Source organism: Brachyistius frenatus, unplaced genomic scaffold, assembly GCF_029030835.1.
Source record: "Brachyistius frenatus isolate BFR_SWC_R1_liver_20210118 unplaced genomic scaffold, ASM2903083v1 Contig_198, whole genome shotgun sequence".
NCBI lineage: Eukaryota > Metazoa > Chordata > Actinopteri > Embiotocidae > Brachyistius > Brachyistius frenatus.
In genome coordinates this window covers 402,872-429,657 of record NW_027210797.1, presented here as the reverse complement: position 1 = coordinate 429,657, position 26,786 = coordinate 402,872, and the positions used below count along the sequence as shown (strand labels likewise).

Genomic DNA, 26,786 nt, shown 5'->3' with positions numbered 1-26,786 from the left:
TAATGCATCCCTGTACCATCCCAGATACTGGCTTTTCAACTGAGCTCTGATAACAAGCTGTAGTCTCTCGCCTATTTAGCCCGGAGGATGCAGCGTCCATCATTTCCACAAAGAATCTCAAAATCCCCAAATTCCTTACAATTTTACATTGTGGAGCATTATTATTAGATAGCACTATTTTCCCAGGCAGTGATTCACAGAGTAGTGAACCTCTCTCCATCTTCACTGCTGAGAGACTCAATCATGTTACTGACCTTGCTTTACACAACTTTTCCAAGTCTTATGTTTGTCTCTGTCCCAACTTTTTTGAGACCTGTTGCTGGCATTAAATTCAAAATAAGCATATATTTTTCATAAAACAATACAATTTCTCCATTTTAGCATTTGATATGTTGTCTCTGGTCTATTTTCAATTAAATAGGAGTTTATGTGAATTTTTAATTACATTTTACATTGCGTCCCAACTATTTTGGAAACGGGGTTGTATATGGACAGTGCAGTAAGTAAATTATATTCACACTCTCAGAATTTTTTTTTTTTTTTGCAAACTGGGGGTATTACAGGATATGAGCTGTAGATGTGAAACATTAGGAAACACAACAACTTTTCCACCAAAAAAAAACAACTGCTGGAGCTCAGAGTGAAGCAGCTGGTTTGAGCACTCTGTAGTGTGAAGTGAAAGAAAAGAAAAAGAATATGGGTGTTATATTACAGGAAAAGCAAGGAAAGAAGGGCGGACTGGAAAACTGGTTTGAGCTTTGTTGCTACAGCAGGAGTACAGAGTTGAGTCAGGAGCTGGGAGCTCTGGGAGGCTGCTGATGCTTTGACAAGAAGAAGAAGCAGAAGAAGGAGCAGGAGGAGGAGAATGGAGGTGGCTGAACTCACCAGGAGGAAGGAATCAGCCTGATCATACTGGTAGTCCAGCTCTGAGTCAGTATCAAGCAGGTGGGAATAGGATGGGAGGACATGGTCGACCTCACCGTCACCTGAGAGCACAGTGGCAGCTGAAAATGTAGCGGTATCATTTTCTGATAGGATGGCAACCTCAGCATAACCATCCCCTTCTTTTGGCCAGAAGATCACCTCAGGGTCGACCCCCACGCTTCCTGCCTCAGTATGTTGTTCTTGTGAGGGGAGCAGAGTGGGAGTCTGGGGCAGGTCCAGGTCAAGCGAGAGCTCAGAGTCAACTGGTTCACCCACGGGGAAAGGTATGGGCAGAGGGAACCCAGATGAGGTCAGGGTTGGAGGCCTTGCCAGGTTCAGTGCTCTGTCGGCTTCCTGGGTCTCGCTGGGGGGCGAATCTGTCACCACTTCCAGGGGGGAGGAGTCCGGGATCATCAGAGGCATCACAGGGTCCATATCTCCACTCGTGGCATCAACCACGGTGACAGGCATCAACTCTGCTGCCGCGATAACTACGGTGGGCGTAACTGCAGCATCCTCAGAGTTACTTCGAGTGGCAAAAACCAATTCGCCCGCATCAGTCTCTTTTTCCTTCCTGGTGGTGACCTCAGGGGGTGGAGGCGTGGTGGGGGCTGCTGTGCTGGGTGGCGAGGTGTTGGCAGGCTGAGGGGGCAGGGTGGTGGGTGGGGTGGTCGGCTCCGGATTGGTGGTACTTCCGGGTGGAGTAGTGGGTTTGGGAGGGGTGGTTGGCTCCTGAGTCGTTGCTACAGTGACGGGGGCTACAGTTGTTGTCATCGTGGTAATAGTTTTTGTTGTTGTGGGAGCAGTGGTGGTGGTTATCAGGGCAGTTGTGGTGGAGGCTGTTGTGATGACTTTAATCGTTTTGGTTGTGGGAGGAGATGAGGTGGGGAGATTAAACTGTGGGATGGGGGGGAAGAGGGCAAGACATGAGGAGAGGGTGAGACAAAAATAAAAAGCTTAATGGAAAATGGAAAAAAAAAAATAACTGAACTCGTATATGATGTTAAACACATGTCCTGCTGTTATTGCTACCTACGAGGGTGAAACATTAACTTTCGGGACTGCTCCTGTTGTGCGTAAACACAGCGCAGCATTGTGACGTGCACGGACTAGAGAAAATGTACGCAAGTACTCCAAGTTTCGTCGCTTGATCAAAATCAGTCACTGAGCTACACGTGCTTCTGTGTGCAGTGGTCCAGGTGCGCTGGCGATGATTTACACACCTGAAAACTGAGCAGAGAGCGCATATCAAAGTCTGCAACAAATTATGGAGAACAGAAAAAAGCCGCAGGGAGCCAAATCTGGCAAATCGGTGTGGCGGGCGGTGGTGATTGTGTTTTTGTGGGCAAGAAGCTCGTGTGTTTTCAAATGCGCTGTGAGCGGGAGCATTGTCATTTTGGAGAACCCAGGAGCCATTGCGCCACAATTCAGGTAATTTGCAGTGAATGTTTTCCCACAGACGCCTCAGAACCTTACAGGAGAACTCGATGTTGACAGTTTGACCCTGGGGGGGGTGAATTCACAGCGCTGCGAACGTCAAGGAAAAAAAAATCACCTGGTTGTGCACCTGAGGCGCCTCTTTCGGGTTTGGACACGAGTTTCAGGTGGCTCACTAAAAACACCTCGCCCAGCTCACCGCTTCAATGCTTTAGGCTTCCTGAAGCATTTCAAGGGTCTCCGTTGCAGATTTCCTGACTTTGACACTAAATGAGGTGCGCGCCCTCTGCTCATGTTCGCGGAGAAATTGCTGCGCAAACGGACCGACGCTCATAAAAACATGCGTTACCCCGGAACTGATGATGGTCAAGCAACGACATTTGGAAAACTTGCTCATAAGGGTTATATCTTCCTCCTGCTCCATCCACATCATTGAGCTGTGCATCATTTTAGCACGCCGGGAGCAGTCTCATAACTTATTGATCCATCCTTGTATGATACATGAAGTGCAATAATGGTTTTGTTACAAAATAATGTAGACTAATTACTGGCATACAAGGCACAACAATACACGTGTGGGCATTAATTATTGTATGTTAAGATAAAATATCTCTAAATAGAAAAACTGACCATTTATCGACATACCAAGTTTAATAATCAAGAATACTGAAGCTAATAATTTTTTTATTTTTTTTATTTTTAAGAGCAGTTCCCTACGTTATTTCCATCTTATGCATGTACACAAGGATGCATGCACTTGGATATGAAAAAATATGCAATGCTGTCAGTGTTTCACTTCATTCCATTGACCATTTCAGTTTATAGAGGTAGTAGCCTGCTAACAATCATAACAATGTGACATCCAAAGAAAGGGGGGAAAAGCAGGGAAGCAAACATGGATGGAAACAATGTAGGTCATAAAAATGTCTTTTGTAATATCTTTTATGAAGGAAATGCATCCATATGCCTATTCAGTGCCAGAAATAAATATGTGTCTTGGTGAAAAAGACTAACCACTGAAAATTGTCTGGCAAGTGTCAATGTATTTCTACACTGACAGTATATCACAATACAGGTATTTGGTGTAAGTTTTAAATTTGTTCTCCTTTTTTGCAAAGACAGTATTAATTAGAAGTCTGATCTTAAAGCTGGATTTGGTATAAACCAGCATGTCGATTTTAGCTCATTAATAGCTGCTTTGCCGTTTACTGGCACAGTTTAAGAGCTGGATTAAGGGACTACTAATGTAAACACCCCACTCCTGTGTTACATTAAAATTATTTAATTAATTTATTAAGCAAAACATAGGGTGGCTGCTAATGTTAGGCAGTCACAGGAAAAACAAGGTAAGTGTCACCAAATTGTTTTTATTTTTTTGCCAGCGCATCAATTTTAAGTATAGCATAAGAGTAGTGGATTAATCAGGACCAGCCACAGTGAGGAGTTAAGGAGATAAGGAGTTACAAATCTCCAATCCCTCAGCAAGGGAACCAACTTTACTGTGACCCGTGTCTGTGAGATGGTGCATGATGGAAAAACATTTAACAATAACTGACTTCTGAACTGCCTTCTCTCTTTTAAAACGTTCTAGGTTTGTTTAGCTACGTTGTAAATAGAAACACCAGCTGCTTCTCTGTTATATTACTGAGAGTGGCTATAATCCATGTTTGCTTCATTGATTATTTGTCTCATTCATACACAGCAGAATGTACAACCTGTCAGTTGTTACATTCAAACCTAACATTGTTTACAACAAAACCCCAAATGGTACCTTGATGAAAAATAATTCTCTCCCTGTGTTGCTCATTGGTGATCAACTTACAACTGGCACTTTTCCCAAAGAATTTCAACACCAATGAAGGACCATTTTCAGCAAATGCTTTAGTTAATATTGCACACAAGAGGTGAGAGTCCAAATCTTTGTATTTTACACTTTAAATGGCACTTTTTATCTGCTGCCGTGCCATTAGATATCCTCTGTTGAACTTACATGTTGGTTGTAGATGATCATCCCTTCCTCACAGGTGGGCTTATGGGTACACAAGTGCTGGTGAACGCACCAGTTACAGCCCCATTGGCTCAAAACACAACCACGGCAACTGCAAACAATAACAACAGGAAATACAGATTACAGACAGAAAGTAATGGCCTCGGTTCAAATAGGGAGGTAAACAATGAGTCAAGTTTCGGAGCTAAGAAGAGAAGGGTGGGGAGAGGTCTAATGGAAGTAGTATGGACTTTTTATCTAAAATTGGGAGAGAGGAAAAGAGAAATAATGGTACAGAGAAAAAGAGATGCAGCTATTGTAGATTGTAACACAGTGTAATCCAATTGCTACCAATCGGCCCCCAGTGGTAAGAAAGGTCAGCGGTGTAATTGAATTGAGCCTCAGTTTCTTATCAGAGGGACAGGGAAGGGAGGCTACCGTGGACAGAGATTGAGAGAGGCTGATAGAGTGAACATGTGAGAAAACTTACAACAGGAGAGACACTCATTTAACACACATTGACGTTCAGAAGGTGCCATATTTTCCTCCAGTTTGATTAGGGCCAATTTTATAAATTTTGTTAAATTTACTTTTAATCATTTACCTTATGAATATTTACTTCTTTTTTTTTTTTTTAAAGTAGTAGGTCTGAACACCAGAGGACACAGTTCATTAAAACTGTGGTCTCAACTGCTTTTCAGTTATTTGGGAAAATCCAGTTCAAAATTAGTTTAAATTGATTATTGTATGCCTTTTTAGAAGTTTACGACTAACATTAGCTTCAACCAAGCAGATCCCCAAAAAGGCCGCTACTCATAGTTATTAATGTTTTCAGGTACTCTAATTTATGACTTACAGATTTATTTGGATTAAAGACACAGTATTATTTTTCGATTTGAACAAAATTACAAGTATTTAAACATGGTCTCTAATGGACACAGACAGACAGAGACAGAGACAGAGACAGAGAGAGAGAGAGATAGAGGGATAGATGGGCAGAGAACCAGACAGACATAGTGCAGTTAAAATGTTGTTGCGAGTCCAACCTGGAACACTTGATGCAGGGCAGAAAAAAAAAAAAAAAAAGATTTTGGGAAAAACTAAATGTTCTTGCATTAGGCCCAATGTCTTCCAACTGTCATACGATAGCCTACTATCATGAAAAAAATTCACTTGGTGTGGAATGGTGGTTACAGTTAGATCTAGGCTGAAGCAGCCCATTAGAGTAATGAAGAGCAGGAGTCAGGTGCCTGCAGCCTTCGAGGACACATGATATATGGATGAAGAAAATCTGACTGTTGTATGGGAATTATTAAATTATAAGGCCCCAGGTTTGTAGAGAAAATTTAAAAAAAGGAGAGCATGTGAGAAGAAAAGGAAAAACAGATATAAAACAGACAAAGGATGAATCGCTGAAGGGACAAAGACTGACCGAGGTACAAAATGGAAAAGCATCGTCTCGGATGGAAAGAAAGATTTGATCATGAGGTCTGCAGTAAGGACAAGATTGGAAAGGAGACAGGCAGACAGAGCAGAACTAATAAATCATCAGTGATAACTCACGGTATGCTGCCAGACAGCTGCTTAACAGCTGTACAGTCATAGAAGATGAAATCCCTCGCTGTGACCGTGACGTCACCAAAACAAATAGACAAGGTGACTGTGACAAAATCTGACAACAGAACAGAGAGACAGACAGCATTAGGAAGAGCAGAAAACAACAATTCATGTTTCACGTCTGCCCACAACGGAGGCAGCAGGGCTCTGAAAATATTCAGCCGGGGTTATTGTCTCCGATTCAGACAGTCTGGATCTGCGATCAGAACAACGAGAGGGGACGTGGGAGAGGGTTCGGACCAGACAGCCAGAACACAGAGGCCTAATAAAACACATGTGCACCCTTTATCCTCAACACAGAGAGTGCAGACATAAACACTGCAGGGTTTAAAGCTCCGAGGCTTCCCTACAGTCAAACACATACTGAGCAGCCACTTTGCAAGTGGAAGTCGGTCTGGAAACTGGGATGAATGTTTACAATAGACAGTCGGAAGACTAATTTTACTGCTCGTCTTTCAAACAAGTCACCACATTATCATATCCAAGCAGTTACCTTCGTGAGTACTATTCGATCACAAACAAGAATATAAGTGACAAAACGACAAAAATAAAATCCAACTTGTGTAAAACTGCAAATTTCCCTTTGTGGCAGCAGGGCACGGTTTGTGTGTCAGCTGAAGGAGGGAAAGAAACTGGGAGTGATTCAGGGAAAACACACATACACACAAACACAGCTCCTAAAGATGTAAGGACTTGGGTCCTCATTTATAAAGCATTGCGTAGGATCCATACTAAAATGTGCGTACATAGATCTGCCTTATATCCCGCATTCTATGCCCACTTTCAACCATTTATGGTCAATCCAAAGCAATTTATAAAAGGTTAATGCATAAAATGATAGCCATGTGGCTCAGTGTTTCTTTGGTGAACCGTGGCAACAACGAAGAGGAACATAGTATTCAAGGTCTTATTGAATAGTTTTGACTCACTAAGACAAATTACACCTCCGGTTTGAATTTGAATCATCGAGGTCTATGTATGGCTAACGTGATAGGAGGTGAAATGAAATTTGTTTTTTGTATAGTGATGCCTCTTGCATCTAATTTCTACAATCAGGCCTTAATTCAGCACCTCGCTAATTTCTCCAAAATGTGCGTACACATGGATCAGAGTTTAAGTACGGGTGCCCAAATTTACCCTTCAAGTTTGCTTTTATAGATCCTGCCCTTTACTGCAATAAGACCGTACAATAAATCACCTCTGGGAAAAATCCATAACACAACAATAACACCGTTGGTTGTCTGTTTTCTTGTTTGTTTAAATCTTGGATGTGCACTGCTTGTGTGCATCTTCGCCCAGAATGTCAGCTGGTGAACCAGCCGGCTATTCCAAGAGCACCTTTGCGCCCGTCGCTGTTAATATAGGTTACACGTAATTACATTGTCATGGACCTCATCGGGTCTTTTTACTCTGGGGCACCTTGGGTATAAATTTGCGTTAGTCCTTGGGAATTATGCAGTGCCATATTCTGAGGTGGTGCCGTCATGCAACTGCTCTACAAAGAGTGTTGTGCAAAACTGTTTCAGGTCAACTCCCGAGTCAAAATCCCAAAAGAGATTCTGACAGACCAGGGCACTTTGTTTATGTCACGTACACCGAGGGATCTTTATGGATTACTGGGTATTAAGTCTATTTGGACTAGTGTGTACCCCCCCCAAAGACTGAGGCGTCTGATTAAAACTTTAAAATCCATGATCCGTAATTTCCTTCACAGTGATAAGTGCAATTTGGATAAATTGCGTGTTCCTCTGTTGTTTGCCACAGGCCTCCCTGGGATTTTGTTTTTTTTCCTTTGAGCTGCTGAAACCCACACGGGGTGCTGGACCTACTTAAAGAAAATGAGAAGAAACGTCCAAGCCCAAGTAAAAGCGAAATACAGCATGTCTTGGACCTGAGAGCAAAACTCCACACGGTAAAGCAGTTGTCATGTGAGAATTTGTTTCAGGCCTAGGAACATCAACAATGCCTTTACAACAGAGGAGCTAATTACACTTGGAAGTATTAGTTCCTTCTTCCAGCTTTAAAAAATATTTTAAATGCATTCAATATTTTTTTTTCAGTGTCTGTTTATTTGCTACTACGGTCTTCTTAAAAGGGGAGCTAAACAAGCTACAACGTAAACTACAGGATTCAAATGATCGGGACTTTTATATTTATTTATCTATCTATTTTCTATCCATACTACTAGATGCACACAATCTAACTTTACAATCACCAGTTATATATATTTTTTAATTTTTTTTTTATTTAAATCTTACTAGCAGCAGGGCAATAATATGTAAATTCTACTGAGCTGCTTAAACTCTGACAGTGTTACACTGACATCCATCAGATTCTTTGACCTGCCTTGATATTCTCACCTTCACTGCTCATGTCTAAACCTAGCCATCAACACGGTCGGTCAGAGATACTAATCGCTCAAAGATTTCAGTCTAACACTCAAATTGAACTGAGGGCCAGACTGTCTGGGCACTACAGTGAATCACTTTCACCTCCTAATGTACAAAGTAGTATTAAAAATGGAATTTAATTCTTACAAATTACACCTTTAAAGCAACAGTTCCCCTCACATGCCTCAGCGTAGTCTTTTATTACACTATATGACAAATTACACTAACCATCTTTAAGTGAAGGGAAGTCACAGCTAGATCCTTAAAACACAGACATTGTGTCCATGGGCTGCATTTTAACAATCTACGCACACATTCTAAAGGACATGGGACAAGTGCATTTAGGGCATGTCCAAACCCATTGGCCGTTTAACAGTGGAAAATCTGAGCACAAAATAAAAGTGCATGGTTCACAAGGGTTGTACTTCGGGTCTTAATTAATCATAGCTGTGTTTTGGGTGTAACATGAAATAAAGAAATATGAATCTTGGCTCCCATTTCCTCTAAAAGCCAGGAGGCGCTTGCACCCCAGCAGATTGCTATTATATTGGCGGTTTTGCAAAGGAGCAGGAAATAACACTTCTCTGCAGAGAAAATGGACAATATTAATCTTTAACACTGTATTTGTTAATTTTGTATTTTGTTGCATGTTTTTGCACTGCTGTCCATTCCTATGTATGAAACAAGCTGCAGGAAGCAACAATGTTTTCTCAAAACTGAGATTATTTTCATTACTGGTGAGTCTTACTTACTGTTACAGACTTTGTCTTCATCGCGGTAAAGTTTTATGGACACAAAACATTTTAGGTCAATATATGTGAAATTGTGGAGAAAGTGAATGAGGCAAGAAGAAGAATACATGAAATGTGGTTTTGGAGAGGTCTTTGTGTGTGACTCTGGCTACAAAAGGCATGTAAATTGTGTCTTTGTGCTGTCTTCACAGTGTATAGAGCAATATGGCTGCTGAACTGTGGGAAAATACTTATGTTCAGATGATTTACATAACTGTTGTTTTTTTGGGGGTTTTTTTTCATAAAGGAGGGGCTTTGAGGCTTCCTCTTATTTGAGGTGAGATTATTTTGGGCAGCAAGAGAGAGTGAGACCGAGATTGTAATGCGTGTCTCACGCCAAAAGCGTGAGATGGCAACCTTGGTCTTTTGTGCTCTTACAATAACAGCAAAATATTGCATGACTGATTCAAGACCAGGTTATTCTTGGTCTGCTGGAGCTTGGCAACATGCATGACCACACCTCATTTTAAGACCAACATGCTAATGGGCACTTAGATGTGCCAGTACATTTGCGATTTAAACAACATGGGCACAGGACATTAAAATGACAGCTGTGCCGGTCTGGAACTAGCAAAGACACTTGCGTTGTGCTTGTCACTGCTTTACACTGTGTGTAAGTTCCAGGAATGCAAGTTAGGTATCAGGATCTGTGTGTGTGTGTGTGTGTGTGTGTGTGTGTGTGTGTGTGTGTGTGTGTGTGTGTGTGTGTGTGTGTGTGTGTGTGTGTGTGTGTGTGTGTGTGTGTGTGTGTGTGTGTGTGTGTGTGTGTGTGTGACTGTCAGAGACAGAGAAAAATAATGTAAATGTTTGAGCAAATGTGATTTCTGTAAACCAAAGCACAGATAAAAACATAGAATCAACGGCTGAAATTAATTTATGGAGGATTGTACACTTTGAAATAAAGATTACCCCCTGCTGTGTAAACTGGCTTTGGAAAAAATGGATTGGGTTAGCAAGGATTAAAAACAAAAAATTGACCTATATACATGTATGGCATGTCTGGACATGCAAACAAACATATATAGAGAAACACACACACACACACACACACACACACACACACACACACACACACACACACACACACACACACACACACACAGTTCAAAAACCAGTGATTAAACTCAGTCGCCATCATTTTCAGTTAGGTTTGGGATGAAAAGACACTCACCTTGTCCTGGAGGCACCATTGGCACTCTGCTAGTGTCAGGGGAATGACAGGTGACCCCAGTTTCGGTGATGGTGGCAGGACTGTGGCTGTCCTTGAAGAAGCAGGAGTACGACTCGCCTTTTTCTAACACTGGAAGTCCTGGGACGGACAGAGACACCTAACAAAAGATGAAAGATAGCAGTTAACAACGACGTAAACTACTGGTAGACCGTTGTACATGCACGATTTCAAAAATGCAAATAGGATCCACGTTAGCACGTTAGCCTTAAACCGCATCTAAATCCCATTTACAGGTACTATAACACTGATCATTGTGACAATCAGCAGTAGACTGTCTGAGCATGGACCAACCATGTACAAAAACAGAATAAGTGGGACAAGTTACACTGGTAGGGGACAGAAATCTCAGCTGTGCTGTTGCTTAAGACAGTATTATGACACCTCCTGTCATTATGACGGGAAGTGATTCAACTGTCTAAACAAATTAATATGATCTTTTCATTTGTAAATGTCAATGTTGAATAATTCAGTGCGAAAACTAAACAACATTTTCCTGCTGCATGAACATGAATCATAATGACAAAGCTCTTAGAGTTATTGTACTGCTTATTTTGTTTTTAGCTCCATCTGCTTTATGTTGCTCATTAATCTGATGTTTCTATAATACTCCGAGGTATCATCTGCCAATCAAATAGTATGTCCTCTACAGTGATGCCTTTCCTTAGATTTTCTGTTGATGAATTGTGCAAGTGTAAGATAAGAAGATCACACATATTCTCCTACACAACCAAACTAAATTAATAATATAAAGAATAATCACTAAGGTGCACAAATATGTTTCCCATAGACATATATTTTCTTTCTTACTTTCTGAAAGTCATTATGGTATTTAAAAAAAAAAAAAAAAAGAGATGTACCAATGACAGACCAAGGGCTAGAACTAACAATTCATTTCTACAATTTATTGAAGTGGTTCAATTTATTTCAATTTGATTAATTTAGCGCCAAATCACAACTATTACACAATTATTTCAGGGCACTGAACATTGTAAAGTCCCTAAAACAGAACTTCTGCAACATTATACGGGGGAATTGAACAATTCCCACATGAGCACCAGCTGGAGGAAGAAACTCCCTTTTAACAGGAAGAAACCTCGGACAGAAGCAGGCTCAGAGGTGGGTGGCCATCTGCCTTGACCGGAAGTTATTTATCAAATGAAGTCATTTGGCACATACATTTTCAGAAAACAGAGAGCCCATCATAAAAGCTCAAGGCGATGTCATGCGATTGCTACTGTTGTCCAATTACCAATCCAAAGCAAAAAGATTCTTTCAGTTCATTGTTTTCATTGGACAAAAAACAAGACATTTGAGCTTGAAAAACTGATCAACTATTAAAAGAGCAGTTTAATTTTCAACTAATAGATCAATCAATTAATCGTTTCAACCTCATGTACTCTTTGGCCACTCGTGTTTCATATAGTGGAGGTTATTTGAAACGGCTGACATAAAACCAGCTAACTCGGTTGTAAGTATTAACACATCTACAGTGTGAGCTACCAGCAGCTGCCATTTTTAGAGTCTGTGACCTCATCCATGACATCACCCTCCAGCTATATGCACAAAGAACGGTAATGTTACAAAGTATTTTTATCCCCAAGAAAACATAGATTTGATCCTGGTCAAATTTATATCTACTGTTATTTAGATCTATATGAAAAAAATGTTGTGTTTGAGTCCTCCTCTCCTGTGATGAAACACAGGTGTGCGTGTGTATTGTGAATATATTTTTTGTTTCTACTGGTTTCCACAAGCACCATCTTTCACAGAGACGACTGATACAATGTTTTCCAACTACACCCAGGCATGACAGAACAGGCTATGGTCGCTATCTTCTGTTGACCCCCTGGCACTTTCACAGTCTTACATATCCAACAAACCCACAGCACCACCATCCCCAGGTACAGCAAATCTCCAAGCTCAGCTGATAAGGTATTCTGGTATGTGTAATTGTGAGCCTTAGCTTTGGATTGTTTGGGTATGTGAGAAGACTATTAACACAACCATCGGCATTTTGTACCCAGAGTTAAGACCTCTATGTATTCTGAAATGGAAGACATTCTTAAGAAAAGCTGGCGGGTGCTTTAGGTGGAAGATTGTTTTAATTAATGGTCTACAGAAGCCACAAAAAGCCGAATCTGTAAACAAAGATCATCATCCTTCATCAAATCCTTGGTCTCTATTTGAGTTTTGTTTAGCTCATTCACTGCTCCAGTTAATGTAATCTATTGTGGACTTACCATCCTGCTATCCTCCCTGCTGACATTGGAGGGGTTAAGGTCTTGGACGGCCAAACACTGCTGCTCCATATCAAAGCTCCACAACCACTGACCCGGCTGGCTCCCACGACTGCACTGTGACTTCAACATACACCTGTTGGGTAAACACCATTTTTATGTACTCTGTATTCACTGTTTGGTAAATTAAAAAGTTAATCTCTCCACCTGTGTCTCATAACATTTACCATTGCAATAAAAAAAAAAAAATGAAATAACCTTTAACATTGTAACATTACAAACACATTTATACACCAATATATACCTATACACACCTAGCACCAATAGGACCTATCCTTTTGGTGCTAGGAGCATCAGTTGATGTGCAATACATGACGCACTGCGGTGCCTGTGTTTTCAGCTTGGGAGCCTATAGATCCATTTCATTCTAATAGAGCACTTCACTGTCAAGAGTTTCCAAAAGAAGAATGGGAGGCGGAGCCTTCCACTTTCAGGCCCTTCTCCCATGAGGCAAGTTTCCTGTTTCGGTTCAGGACGCAGACACCCTCTTTACTTTTAAGGTTAGGCTTAAAATATTCCTATTTAATAAGGCTTATAGTTAAGGCTTGCTCAGGTTACCCTGAACTATCCCTTAGTTATGCCTTGGCTGCTGGTGGACCTCCCATAACGCACTGAACTCCTCTCCTCTCTCTATGCATCTATATGGCACCACTACATCTCTTTAACTTAATTAATCCTTGCTAATGTTAGCACTACATTTGAGCATTTACCACATAAGTGCTGTGGCCACAGAGCCCGCTGTTCGGGAAAAGTTATCTGGACTGGATCTGACGGTTAAAACAGAAGTTAACAATATGATCTGATTACTAGCATTCTGTAGCTTTTACCGTGACAGTATGTTTAGGATTGCCTTATTTTTGGATTATAAGTGAGAAACGATGCCTTCTATTATGTTTCGACTAATGGATGGTTACAAAATAAAGAAAATGAAAAACAAAAAATGCCAGGGACAAGCACTGCTCATTTTGTCAAAAAATATATGTACACGTAAGCATATATTCAATAGAGATTTTTTTTTTAATTGAAAAAAAAATAATTGATAAATCCTTAACAAATGACTGTTGTAACTAGCCAGTGTTTTTCTTGACAAAATGCAATCAAATATAACAATGTCACTAATTACTTTACTTGTTGATTTGATGGCAGGATTAATGCGCTAACAGTAATTAATTATCTTCTATGTGAGGACATAATGGATCTAGAGTTAACTGCTGGTGTTTATCTCACCTTCCCTCAAGGATACACCAGCCACAGTAGGGGTCGTGGGCCAGCAGACAGGAGTGGCAGTCTCGGTGCTGCTGGCATTCAGCCACTGGCCTCTTCTGCAGCTGGAACCAGGACAAAACAATAAAGCTCAGTTGAGCACACTAAGCTCCTAAAAATCTGATTTAAAAACAATAGGTGGCCCATATTTCCAAGTGGAACAATGCAAATTGAAAATATGGTCATTCAAATAATCCTAACTGGAAGAGGGAGAATTGGGGCAGAAATAAAAGTCACAATTATTTCTCCATTCGTTTTTTTTTTTTACCACAACACAGGAAGGGGGCATCTTGAAAGAAATGAGGTGACATGAGTGAAATGACTGTATTTTGCATCTCTGTGTGTATACCATGTTATGAGTCATGACGAAGAGATGTTCCTCTTCCTGGTCCAGAATGAGATCCGAGCTGATGTCTGTGTTCTGCTGTATGGGGATCACCGAGTACTCCTCCACCTCACCGTTAGGACCCAAGAACACCTGAGGAAAACCACACATATAATGTTGATTTGAGTGCGTTACAGCTACACAATAATATGATTATGTAATTTTTTTTATAGACATTGTATGCACTGAGCTGTAACTGAACATATGAATTTTTTAAAATGAGAACAGACATTTAATATATATTTCCTTTTTGCAATTTTCATGAAACCTTTCTGCATTCAGTTTAGAAATTCAGCACCACAGGATGAGGAAAGAAATCCAGATAGTTGCTGGCAATACACAGCTATGTTTAATAGCTATGTCATTAGTGAGATATTTTCCAGTGTGAAGAACTGCTCGAACAAAGACAGCAATCATCCAAATGAGAAAATGCAGCACAGGTCAGGAGGAAGTGCAGATTCCCTGATGTGCACTGTGGGTTCAGGCTTGGATATCACAACGTAAATGAAAAATCGATTTTTTTATTCTATGGTTTCAGTATTGATACTGATCATTGTGATGATTATCTATTTTATTCAAAGTTCTATGTCAGCCTTTTACTGTTGACCATTCTATTTATTTTTTTGGTTAACATTTTATTGTTTTACCGTTATCAATTTATTGTTATTGCTCGAGTATTATCTCTTATTTTTCATCTTTAATTATCTTTACTCCCCATTTTTTTATTGTTGTCTTATTCAATTAAAAAAAAATTTTGGGGGGGGTTAGTATGTTTGAGCATAAGTGTTTTTAACATCCTACATTTTGTCAGTCACTTGTAATGCACTTTGATGCTGTATAAATAAAGTCCGATTCAGTGATGGATTGTGTGCAGTTGTAGATGCTGAAAGCTGGGATGAATCTGATATGGTTCGCTGGTGCCATGCAAATCCAATCATGCAGGTATGTGGGGGAGTTGAGGCCAGTTTTGCAATCCAACATGCTTTGATCCCAGAGCTCTTTAATCACAGACTGTCCATCCAGAGTACATCAAATATGTGTGTATATATATATATATATAGCTATATATATAGAGAGAGAGAGCAAGAGAGAAGCAGGCCACCAAATGGCATTCCTCTCTTCTAACAAGTAAACAAAGTGTGACACACGCCAGTGACTAGTTGTAATGGCGCCATTAACCGTTTTATTTGTCAACCCTGGAAAAATCACAAACTATCCAAAATAAAATAAAATACAACACGAATGTCAAAAGAGAATTGGGAATTGTAAGACACGAAGCTAAAATGAGAGCTGCATAACAACCACCGCATGCTTTCCGCACAAATCCTTCTTTCTTCCATCGTTATGCACCGAGCTGACCTCAACAAAACAAACATTTAAAAGGTGGAATCCTGAATGGTCAGCAGTGTGTCTTTATGCAATAGTTGATAAGACTGGTGAGGTTTCAAGAATTAGACTCCCCCCTATAGTGGCTCCTGTTTCCTCAAGAGCAGAATACCCTCATTTAGTTCTCGTTGTTTTTTTTTACAGCAACTGCAATTTACCAAACAAAGGTTACTGTGTTTGTCTGCTATAGGTCATTAGTACATGTCACCAGTGGTGGAAGAAGTATTCAGGTCCTATACTTAAAATAAAAGTACTAATAACACACTGTGAAATTAGTCCACTGCTACTACTAGGTATATGCGTATCATCAGTACATGTACTGTAAAAAAGGCTTTCATATTTGGCTCTTTTATTGTTCAAGTTGAATAGCCCTGCTGTAGAAGCTGAAGCATAACTGCAGCTATAACGGCTTATCCATGTGTCAATACGAATAGCTAATGCAGGGAAATAAAATTCAGGTCCTGGCATTTCCATTTGAATTTGTGTACTTACATGTATTAGGTTTGAAGCCATAGAGCTAGCTAGCTCAGCTAATATCGGTACAGATGGGGCTATTGAATACACTTTGAGAACATCAACACCAAATGTACAAGAGTCAGGCAGTCATATATCAAGAGATCACACAAGTGTGTCTGAACAAACCTTTAAGCAATGCTGCTAACATGGCTAAAAAAATATCAACGTACACAGTGAATAGAGCTCTAAAAGTATCGCAGCAGCATCCCATCAATCAAGCTTTTATGGAAGAGCAACTGGATGGAAGCTACATGCATGTGACAGCCTGCTTGGAGTTTGATAAAAAGCTGAAGAACTTTGCAAGAATTAGCAAAAATATTCTCTGGTCTGATGAGACAAAAAGTGAACTCTTTGGGCAGAGCTTAAGGCAAAACATCTGTTGAACACCAGGGAATGCTCCTCACCCAATATTACCATCCCTATTATGAAGCACGGTGGTGGCGGCTGCCTCATGCTGTGGGGGTGCTTTACAGCAGCATAGACAGGGAGACAAGTGAGAACTGATTGATTAATGAAGCCAAATACAGAGATGTCCTTGAAGAACACTTGCTCCAGAGCGCAAAGTCTAGAACCTGGGGCAAAGATTCACCTTTCAGCACAATAATGACCTGAAGCAAACAGCTAATGTTACCACTGAAGAGGCTTTCAGACAAGCCTCTCAACGTCCTTGAATTGACCAGCCAAATTCCAGACTTAAAGATCATTTAACGAGGTAGGAGCGAGTCGATGGGAGGGGGAAAGAAATTGGTAGAGCTGCAACTTGCGACTCGTCCTGTGAGAGTAAAGTTCTCCAAATAACTAGGCTTAAGATGTTTTATACAAACCTAATTAAAACAAGCCGATGCCAGAAATGAACCAGAAACCCTGGACAGTGTGGAGCATGTGTGCCTGTGACGAGAGCTGCATCAGTCCGTGTAAACGAGGAGGCGGGGCCTCGGCGTGTAGCTGGCCTCGATGTGTAAACACAGCTCGTGTCCGCTGGAAGCCTGCGTCCGCGAGGATATTGGCACATTTACTCGGATGTTACTCGTACTCGCCAAAAGTACAATATCCATACTGGATACTCATTTCAGCCGAGCACTCGTCTCATCCCTACTAAATACCATACATCTTAAAATCCAGTAGATTGTAGTCGATTTCAGCGGCCACAAACATAGGCCACTCTAGAAATACGAAGACTTCGTATCACTATCTACATTCCACAGATATCAGTTATCCTCCGGAACATACATGTACTTGCTGAAACTTTACAGCAAGCGGTCGTTACGGAGCGATAGACCTTTGCTGGGAAAGGAATTCGGCCCAGAGCACGCTCTCATGCACATCCTGAAGTACAAGCACATGGAGAGGGCCGGTAAAGAGAGAGACGGAGGGGGTGAAAACTTTTTTTTGCATATTTTCATGGTTCGCTGGCCCACTGATGCAGCGGCTCACTGGAATTTGTCACGGTGTTCCCAAATGCCAGTATACAACTTTGGAGCACTCGGGGACACTGGTTACTTTGGGGAGAACCAGAACCAATACAATTGTAACATTAGAGCTATTCTGGATATATCCAGTCATACACAGTACTTGTGTTTGCAGATTTGCATATCACAGAAGAGTGGACTTTTGGCCCTGCGGAGACCTGCTCTTTCTGAGTGTTCTCCTAGTTGAATATATATTGTTTAAACAAAACAAAAAATGTTAAGGTTTAGTTTTGTCTCATTCATCAAAACTTATTACAATTTCTGATCACATTTTGATCATAACAGCCAAAAGAGGGCACAATATACTACTTCACACTATAAATAAAGATAGAGAATAGAAATAATATTTTCTTTCACATAGGAAAGAAAGGAGGGGAAAAAAAGAAAGTTGCTGTCTGAAATTTTGGATTCTTTGTCTAAGATTTTGTATTTTGCTTTCCTAAGAAAGTATTTTTACTTAATTGAGATCTGCATTGGATATTTACTGATCTGACACGCTCTGACCTTTGATACACTGTACTCTATGTGACTTTATGACACTGCATTTTATGCCAAAAACAGGAAGTGCATCAGACTTCTCCTCAGTCTGATATAGACAGGTGTCGTTTCTGGTTTCTATGCCGCTGCGCCTGGCGTGACGCCACACGGCGGAGTCATCGCAGTATAATACTGACGGTCTGATATTTCCTCTTGGTCACTCACACTGAACAGAGCTCTTCTCTGTGTGATTTGACCCCTTTGCAAAGTCTTTAATAAAAATTCTCCAAGACAACCATCACTTTCTCGATCTTCATTTAAAATTTCCACCACAGTTCTCTGCACAACTCATCTTTTACGAATATAACACATAGGCTAAGAGTTAAAGCTGAATTTGACTGAAGTTTGAAAATAAATGTTCATGGTTGGTGGCTACAGGCAGGAGGGCACAGACTGACAATGTGTCCATTAATGACAGTGACAATGACACTGTCTGCTGTTAGGAGTGATAGGTCTGCAGAATTCTGAATGAGCCTCTCTGTAAGGAAATGTGTGTGTCAGTCAGAGATGACAGTGCACAACCAAAGTATGGACCTCATTACGTTGGATACAGTGATGTACAGCTCGAGGTTTAGCTGGGTCTGTGACGTAACTGTGTAAAAATACATTAATAGCGGCCATTGTGCTATTTGTGCTTGTAAAGGGGCCCCAACCACAAGCCACCATTAAGAAAAATGACACAAAGGACAAACTGTGTGGAAAAAGCTCACGATCTGTAAACTCCCTATATCAAGGGGCCTCCCTTAATACCTTTTCACTGACCTCCTAAGTTAAGTTATAAATAGATACAATAAATACCCAGTTTTTCTAATTAACAAGCCAAATATACATACATGCATATTGTACTTTTATGGTTCCCAATAAATACATATGCTTAGCTGCTGATGCATATAATCACAAAAAACAGTTATTCCTTTCGCGTTTTCTGATTTTCTATCTTTCTATTCTCTTCTTTCTAACTGTTCCACAACAGTTTAGAGTCAGATGAGTCTCATTATCAACAAATACACAGAAGAACTGAAAATCTATTTTAGGATTTACAAATAAATTGCGTTTTTTTTTTTTTGTTAATGCACACAAAAATACTCATCATTTCAAGTGTATGTGTGTGAGACAGACGGACAGAGATAGATAGATAGATAGATAGATAGATAGATAGATAGATAGATAGATAGATAGATAGATAGATAGATAGATAGATAGATAGATAGATAGATAGATAGATAGATAGATAGATAGATAGATAGATAGATAGATAGATAGATAGACAGCCAGACAGACAGACAGACAGACAAATAGATAACAATTATTACAATTATTGGTCTATGTTCTTGTCATTTACAATGGAACCATCTACATAAAATATTGGTACATTCTTCAAACAACTAGATAACAACATAATTCTACAAGGACCAAGGCTCTGCTCTTGAGATTATTACTGCGATGCAGAGTTCTGCCGGCCTGCCTCGACACACAATGACTATTATTGACCTCCACTGCCTGGCAGAAGGACAGACAGTGGCCAGAGTCTGAGGTGAATAGCAAAAAGACAAGCAATCAGTCATGCCAGACTATTACCTCAGTTTCCCAGAAATAACACCACAATCTCTGCATAACATCAGTTGGCGCATGCACAAAATGGACCTTGTGAATGATTTTATGTGCGCGTGTCTGAAGAGATGTTGACCAGTATTCTGTGAACCTGTCTGTGCATGCCCTAAAAATCAGTGCCGGTGTGTTACCTTGTGCAGGTTTCCTTTGGAATCTCCCAGGAAGGTGATGGTATGTCCCACTTTCACACTGACAGCCACTGCGGTGAGACGGGCAGATGGGCTATCCAATATGGTCTCGACTTCCACAGCAATACGACTGGCCATTGGGCTGGGGGTGTGGTCAGAGCCGCACGGGTATGCGTCCAGGGTATTCTAACAGTGAAGATACAGCAGAGAAAGGCAGAAAGCCAGTGTACAGTTAATAGTACGTGCCATGATTAAGTAAGACGAAGATTAAATTACAATGAATAAACAACACATGAAAGTGACTTCTTTTTAAATTATCCGCAAGTAAGCTAGCAGTAAATAAAATACATTTTCTAATGAAGCATAATGAGGTACTGTTATGATTTAAAGTTAAACAAACCGCTGTTTAATAAAAAATTAATTGAATAATTTTAAGAAGTTAAATAAAGTACTGTCACAATAAAGGTAAATAAAGTACAGTTAAAATGAAATAAATCAAAGTGGAACACCTGGTGCTTTTATTCTAGAGAAAACAGGTCATTTTTCAGCCATGACTTAAAACAGACAAACAAACAGCTTGTACATGTGCCGATGCTAATAGGCAAGCAGGATTCAGTGCCAGACTGACCGTTAGCTGCCAGCTGTTATAACACTACCTTAGTGTAAATTATAAATCAAATACCCATTCAATCAGCGTATTGATTAAAATAGTGGTCGGTAAAATCCCTGAATTATTTACCGTGAAGGGGTTGGAGTTTGGGAGAAAAACTATAACTAGAGTCCAGCAACTTTCTACACTCGGGACATTAAAGCTCACACAAGTTTTGTTTTTACATGAACAATTTGGCAGCAGGGACTGGTGGCAGGGCTCTTTTTCTCCCGTTCCAGGCAATTTATTTCTCCATAAGGATGTTTAAAAGCAGGGTTATTGCTTCATCATTGGTCATTTCTACACTAGGAAGTAGGGGCAATGAACCCGAGGGCCTTGCCCATTACGGCTACTTGTTTTTATGGCTTGCAGGCTGTTGTCTGGTGTGGTGTTATGAATGGACTCATTATTTTGCCTGTACTTAAGAAAAAGAGTCTCCTTTTCTGCCAGCACTGCTGAACTTTTATCACCGAGACACATACAGCCTAACTGCAATACAGTCAAGATATTTTCCCGATTTCACCACAGCACAGAACTTTAAAGCTGATTGTAAAAACATGGCTAAACATTAAAGTATCAGTAAGAATTGATAAATGTTAACTACAGAGAGTGAAGAATAATTTAAACAGCCTGTTTTGTCCACATTATGAGAACCCAACTATTACAGGAAAACGAGTAGATATGAGTGCAAGCTAAGAATAGCACAAGACAACATTATGACCACTGAAATAATTAGGAAGCCAAGACCTCCAGCCAAGAAATATGGCCTGGAAGCTTAGATGCCATCATATCACTGGCTGATTTAGCCAGTAAGAGCCTGTGATCTTCCTTGGCTCAGATATCAGGACTGCATTCTAAGTGGCTGATAAGTGGTGTCTCACATCACCTCTTGTGTTCAGTGACAATCTTTGCAGTTTGACAAAAAAATGGCTTCCTTTCCTTTGCTTGAAATGAACAGGGATGCAGTGTTTGTTTTGTTCAACATAGGGAATGACACTGTTTTTCTGTCCTTTTCCTTTCTTTCTATTCCGTTTCTTTTCTTGGTTTTGGTGAAAGCCCAGTTTGGTTAACCACATGTTTTAAGAGCTTCCCTGATGTGCTTATTTTCATTTCCCTCTGTTTTAGTGGGCCCAGTTGGGTGGAGGTTTCTGATAACTCCCTGTTATGTTATGTTATGTTATGTTATGTGCTCTGTGTGTGCTCTGTGTGTGTGTGTGTGTGTGTGTGTGTGTGTGTGTGTGTGTGTGTGTGTGTGTGTGTGTGTGTGTGTGTGTGTGTGTGTGTGTGTGTGTGTGTGTGTGTGTGTGTGTGTGTGTGTGTGTGTGTGTGTGTGTGTGTGTGTGTGGGCTTTCTGTATTTTTCCATGATGAGGTTTCTGTCGTCTTCAGTGTGCACTCCACAGTCCAAAAAGGCTAGGCTGTTTCCTCTGACTTCCGGCCGGGTGAACTTGATGTTGCTGTCCACTGTGTTCACATGTTTCATGAAGGCTTCCACATTATGTCATCCCGCATTGCAGTGGAAATAAGTGGTGGTCAGGCAGAGGTCAAGCAGGGCATACATTTGGTCTTGGGAGAGGTTAGTTCTGTTAACCAGGGTGCTGTCCTTTAACAGTGGTTTTCTTACAGCCTTTTCTGCTTCCATGTTGGGAATGCATGTGAAAAGTGAAATGACATTGGAAGAAACCATGGTCTCATCTTTAAAACCTGTGGTAACCCTAACTGGGCCTTCAACCATACCAAGAAAAGAAACCAGAACCGACAGACAGAAAAAAGACAACAAACGGAATAGCCATTCCTTATGTTGCAGGAGTGTTTAAAAAAAAAACTCAGGAGGATTATCAAACATGGCATCCTGGTACATTTCAAGACCAATGACACTCTAAGGCAGAAGCCTGTTCACCCCAGGGACAGATCACCCAAGCATAAGCAGAGCAATATAGTGTACACAGTTCACTGCTGTGAGGAATGACCAGACTTGTACAGTGAGGAAGCAAAAACAAACGCTTCACAAGCGCAACACAGATGCTGGCAAGGAAGATTAATAACCATTCACACCAGGACCCTAACAACTCACATGATGGCCAGTTGAGTCAATGACCTGAAACCCAATTACACCATTATCGATCCACAGAATCAACAGGTGGGTCCCACATGTGACCTAAACGACCATCAAGGACTCAAGGTGTTAACAACCTCACAATAAGTTAAAACCTGGAACGCCCCTCCAGTCAATAATAACTAAAGAAAACTTTGGATGGGAGGCGAAACATCTTAAGGAAACTAAAAGAAGTCCAGTTGCCTTTAGTTAAATCTTAGATTAGAAACTCACTTCCTCACCTCGGTAAAAACAAATGTTAGAATAACAAGACTGTATGCGATTACGGCCATCAGATCTGAGGCCACTTCAACCAGTAGCAGGAATGAAACAGCAGCCAAAGAGTCAGACATAACTTGAAAAGGCAAAGAAATCAAACAGTGGAGCACCGTTATGGATGCAGTAACAATCTACCTACAAGGACACGTTATCGCTAAAGACATTCGAGAAAAGATGTGGACAGACCAATTATTAAAACCATGGATTCGAGGTATGTCTTGTGCAGTTAGCAAATAGTCACCGTGCTCCAGTTTTCGTCATTCAGGCATAGTGCATTATGAAGACAATAGCTCTTGCCACGACAGGAAGTACACCTTTAAATGAGCGCTTCTGTCATGTGTACACAACAGCAAAGGAAACACGGCACTGCTAAGGAAAAGACTGCACAGAAATGTATTGCAATGTCTAATATGTATTTTGCAGAATACCAAGTCAAAGAAGATAATAATAACTCGCATCGAATCTTTTTTCATGTGTGCAAAATGTACACGATGGCATTAAAATGTTAGTATATTTTCTATACTAAAATTAAAATTAAGCCATGTAGAAAAATCACATCCATGCATGAAAAAAACTGATATCCAGTGAAACAGCCAACCTTCTGGTCATACCATCCAGCACTAATCCTTCTATATACTAGGTGTTAATCTAGTCTTGTTTGTACTTGAATTTGAAAACCATATATTTCTATCCGTTCCATCTACTTCCTGCCCTGTACTACGCGTGTTTATCCGCCAATCTCTTATTCCCTCTCTCCTTCAGAGCATCTTCTCTGCCTGTGCCTTTATCTGTCCTTGTCAAGCCTTGTTAAACATTAGCCCTAAATCCACTCCACTAAGTACGGTTAATGCCGCTGATCAATCCCTCCCTGACCAACAATTCAATTAAATTACACCACCTGCACTATTGTTTCCCCTTGAGCCAATCTGCTGTACATGTCTGCACATGTCTGCACAGGTTAAAGAGTCTTACATACTGAACAAAGCAAAAAAGAGATAATAGGAGATTTCAAACAGTCCCAAATATCGGTGTTACCATGCAATTAAGTCAGGATTTTTAATGTTGGTATTTTGAGATCTGTTGTTCAGTCTCTCCTCCACAACATTGCATTTCTCAGTTACAAAAAAATTAAATTAAATTTCACCCCTTGTCATAAACTTTGGTGGAGGGAGATCAGCCCCAGACAGCACACTGTTCACTTTCTATCTCTATGTGAATATTCCCTTCAGGAGAAAGAAAACACTATACTCCAATGTAAAACAACACAAAGAGAAGAAAAAAAAAATCTTACTATTCCCAAATTACATTTCTACACAATACAAGGCCACTACTATTCTAGCAGGCAGTCATTTTTCTTTTCAGTAACACCTTGCCACACAAACGTGCAATTAGACAAAGTCACACGACTGAGTAAAGCACTTTTACTTGTTCAGCACCACTGAGTGATTGTGACTGGAGAGTCCTTTACTAATGTATAATTTAGTGAAAGCGAGAAGAGGAAAAAACATTCTTTAAAATAAGAAATAATTCCAGGTTTATGGTTTTATGCTGTTAAAAACTATTCTTTTTTAAAAACACACTTCATAGGTCCCCAGGCCACAACATACACATTGCATGTGATAAACATTACAACTATCAGCTTTTATACAAACTACAAAAAAAAACAGGTAACTGGTTCTCTGACTGTATGGTCCTGCATACTACATGAACCTAAATGTACCTAAATCTTTTATTTTCCAGGTTGAATTAGTCACCAATTAAGACCAAATTCTGACTTTTAACAGGATTAGCAGTTGTCAACTGCATACATCGTTTTTCCTTCTTTTGAAGGAAGTATGGGTTCTCCAATACAAGGAGGTTAGTTTTCCTATATACAAGTAATCTTTTTACAAATTCTAAGCATCATTGCTCATGTGTTTCTTAAATAATAATTTCCTATGGTTAAGATAAATGTATTCTTCACGCTCCTGCCCAGGAACTTCTTTAGCCCAAGAGCATACATTTGTATGTGCAAGACTCATCTGTGTTGTATAAAAAAAAAAACAATTAAAAAAAAACAGTTAAAGTTTGTTCTGGTTAGCTAAGTTCTAAAATCCTTGCACACCATTGAGTGGAAATCAAGAGTCAACTAAATGCCTACCATAAAGTTACAATGAATCTTAAGTCAACTACTACGAATCTGAAGTTCCCTGTTGGTTTATCACTTGCAAGTCAGCATGTTATGGATTGCGCTTATTTACTCACACTTGAATAAAATAACAGTAAGTAAGCAGAGAAACCATTTTTTCAATCTATTGCTCTCACCTCTGGCAGGTTGGCGCAGTTGGATTTGACTTCGTATTCGATGTAGGCTGCCTCCACTCCTGCTTCTTTGCCCATCTGTGTGTAACATATGTCCCTGGTAGAGTTGATTCTGCGGTCCACATCTTCGAGATTGAACATGCAAAGGGCTGAGTCCTCACTGGGCCGAGTTGATGAAGCCAGACGTGTGGAGAAAACGCCAAGAAGAATCTCTGCGCTTTCGCTCCCTACACCATTCTTGGAGAGTCCAAGCTGGACGGCTTGCAGGAGGTTGTAAATTTTACCTGCCCTGGAACGACACGTCAAGGGTACTTCCACATAAGAGTAATAGGCTTGGTCATCCAAACATACACGAGAGACGTAGGTACGGTACTCGCGAGACTGTGACTTTAGGTCCCGCCTGTAAAAGAGGAAGTACACGTGATGACGGTGGGCAAAGGAGGCCACAAAATGATGGTCGTATTCTGACAGACGGCCAGCCACGGCCAACTTGGCAGTCTCCTCGTAGGAAAAGACAGGTTCCTGTGCAAGGTTTCGTGTGGAAATAGGTGGATGGCTGCTGGTGTAACCCCGCCCTACGAACAGCACTGGCTGCCTGTCAGGATGAGAGCGGACCACAAGCCCGACGGTACTAACGTTGGGGTGATTAGCGGCTACATATTGAGTATCCACTGGCCTCTCAGTGGAGAAAAGTACTGTATCCACGGAATCCAGATTACGCTTCTGGCAGATTCCTTGGTTGATGCTGCCACAAGTAATGAGTTCCATTGAGTAAGGGTCGACCAGCAGGAGCTTGTTGTGGTTGCTGGTTTCCCTCGCCTGAGGGCAGTTTCTCGCTGTTACAGGAGGCAAGCACTCCCGGCTATCTATGACAGGTCCGGTGTCATCCTGGAGTTCAATTTGGAGGAATTTATCCAACTGGAACAGGTGATCTTGGGCGCCGACGTAGACCCGACCCACAATGGGGTCAGGATGCAGGGCCAGGTGCTCAAAGACTGTGTCATTACGGATAAAAGTGGGATAAAGATCAGAGGGGAAGGAGTCTGATCCTTGGACAACACCACTGGGTAACGAAGTAAAGGGCCAACCAATGGCTAGCAGCAGGAGAAACGGCAGTGTTTGGACTGCTGACATGGACAGACAACACACCATCCCCGGAGGCATAGTAGCAGAGCTGAGGGAGAGAAGACAATACAGGATGTCAGAAAGAACATCTGCATTAACAATAACAGGGTTTGCCAAAGGTTTTACTTTTACAGATGTCGAAACATAAATTACATTACAGATCCCCAAAATAGCAAAATTTGGGTGGGTACTATCCCATCTGACTTTAGACAAAGGTGGGGTACACCATGGACAAGTTGTCGGTCCATCACAGGACACAATGAAACATGTTTTGAAAATCTGAACCAACAGGCTTGAAAACAGTTGGATATCATTGAAACAGCTTTTTAAAATGCTAAAATGTTAAAACAGCTTTTTAAATGAATATTG

At 40.7% G+C, this 26,786-nt stretch overlaps 1 protein-coding gene across 1 annotated transcript in view; it reads right to left on the bottom strand.

The window, feature by feature from the left end:
• plxnb1b (plexin b1b) overlaps positions 1-26,786 on the bottom strand; it is a 110,275-nt gene that overhangs the window by 26,091 nt on the left and 57,398 nt on the right. Inside the window, exons 4-12 of the mRNA XM_069718751.1 lie at positions 25,296-26,466; positions 19,973-20,155; positions 14,287-14,415; positions 13,902-14,002; positions 12,618-12,750; positions 10,318-10,474; positions 5,912-6,020; positions 4,352-4,460; positions 886-1,821 (exon numbers count right to left, since the gene is read on the bottom strand). Coding sequence (XP_069574852.1) covers positions 886-1,821; positions 4,352-4,460; positions 5,912-6,020; positions 10,318-10,474; positions 12,618-12,750; positions 13,902-14,002; positions 14,287-14,415; positions 19,973-20,155; positions 25,296-26,456 — 3,018 coding nt within the window. The 5' untranslated portion in view covers positions 26,457-26,466. The remainder of the gene's footprint in view (positions 1-885; positions 1,822-4,351; positions 4,461-5,911; positions 6,021-10,317; positions 10,475-12,617; positions 12,751-13,901; positions 14,003-14,286; positions 14,416-19,972; positions 20,156-25,295; positions 26,467-26,786) is intronic.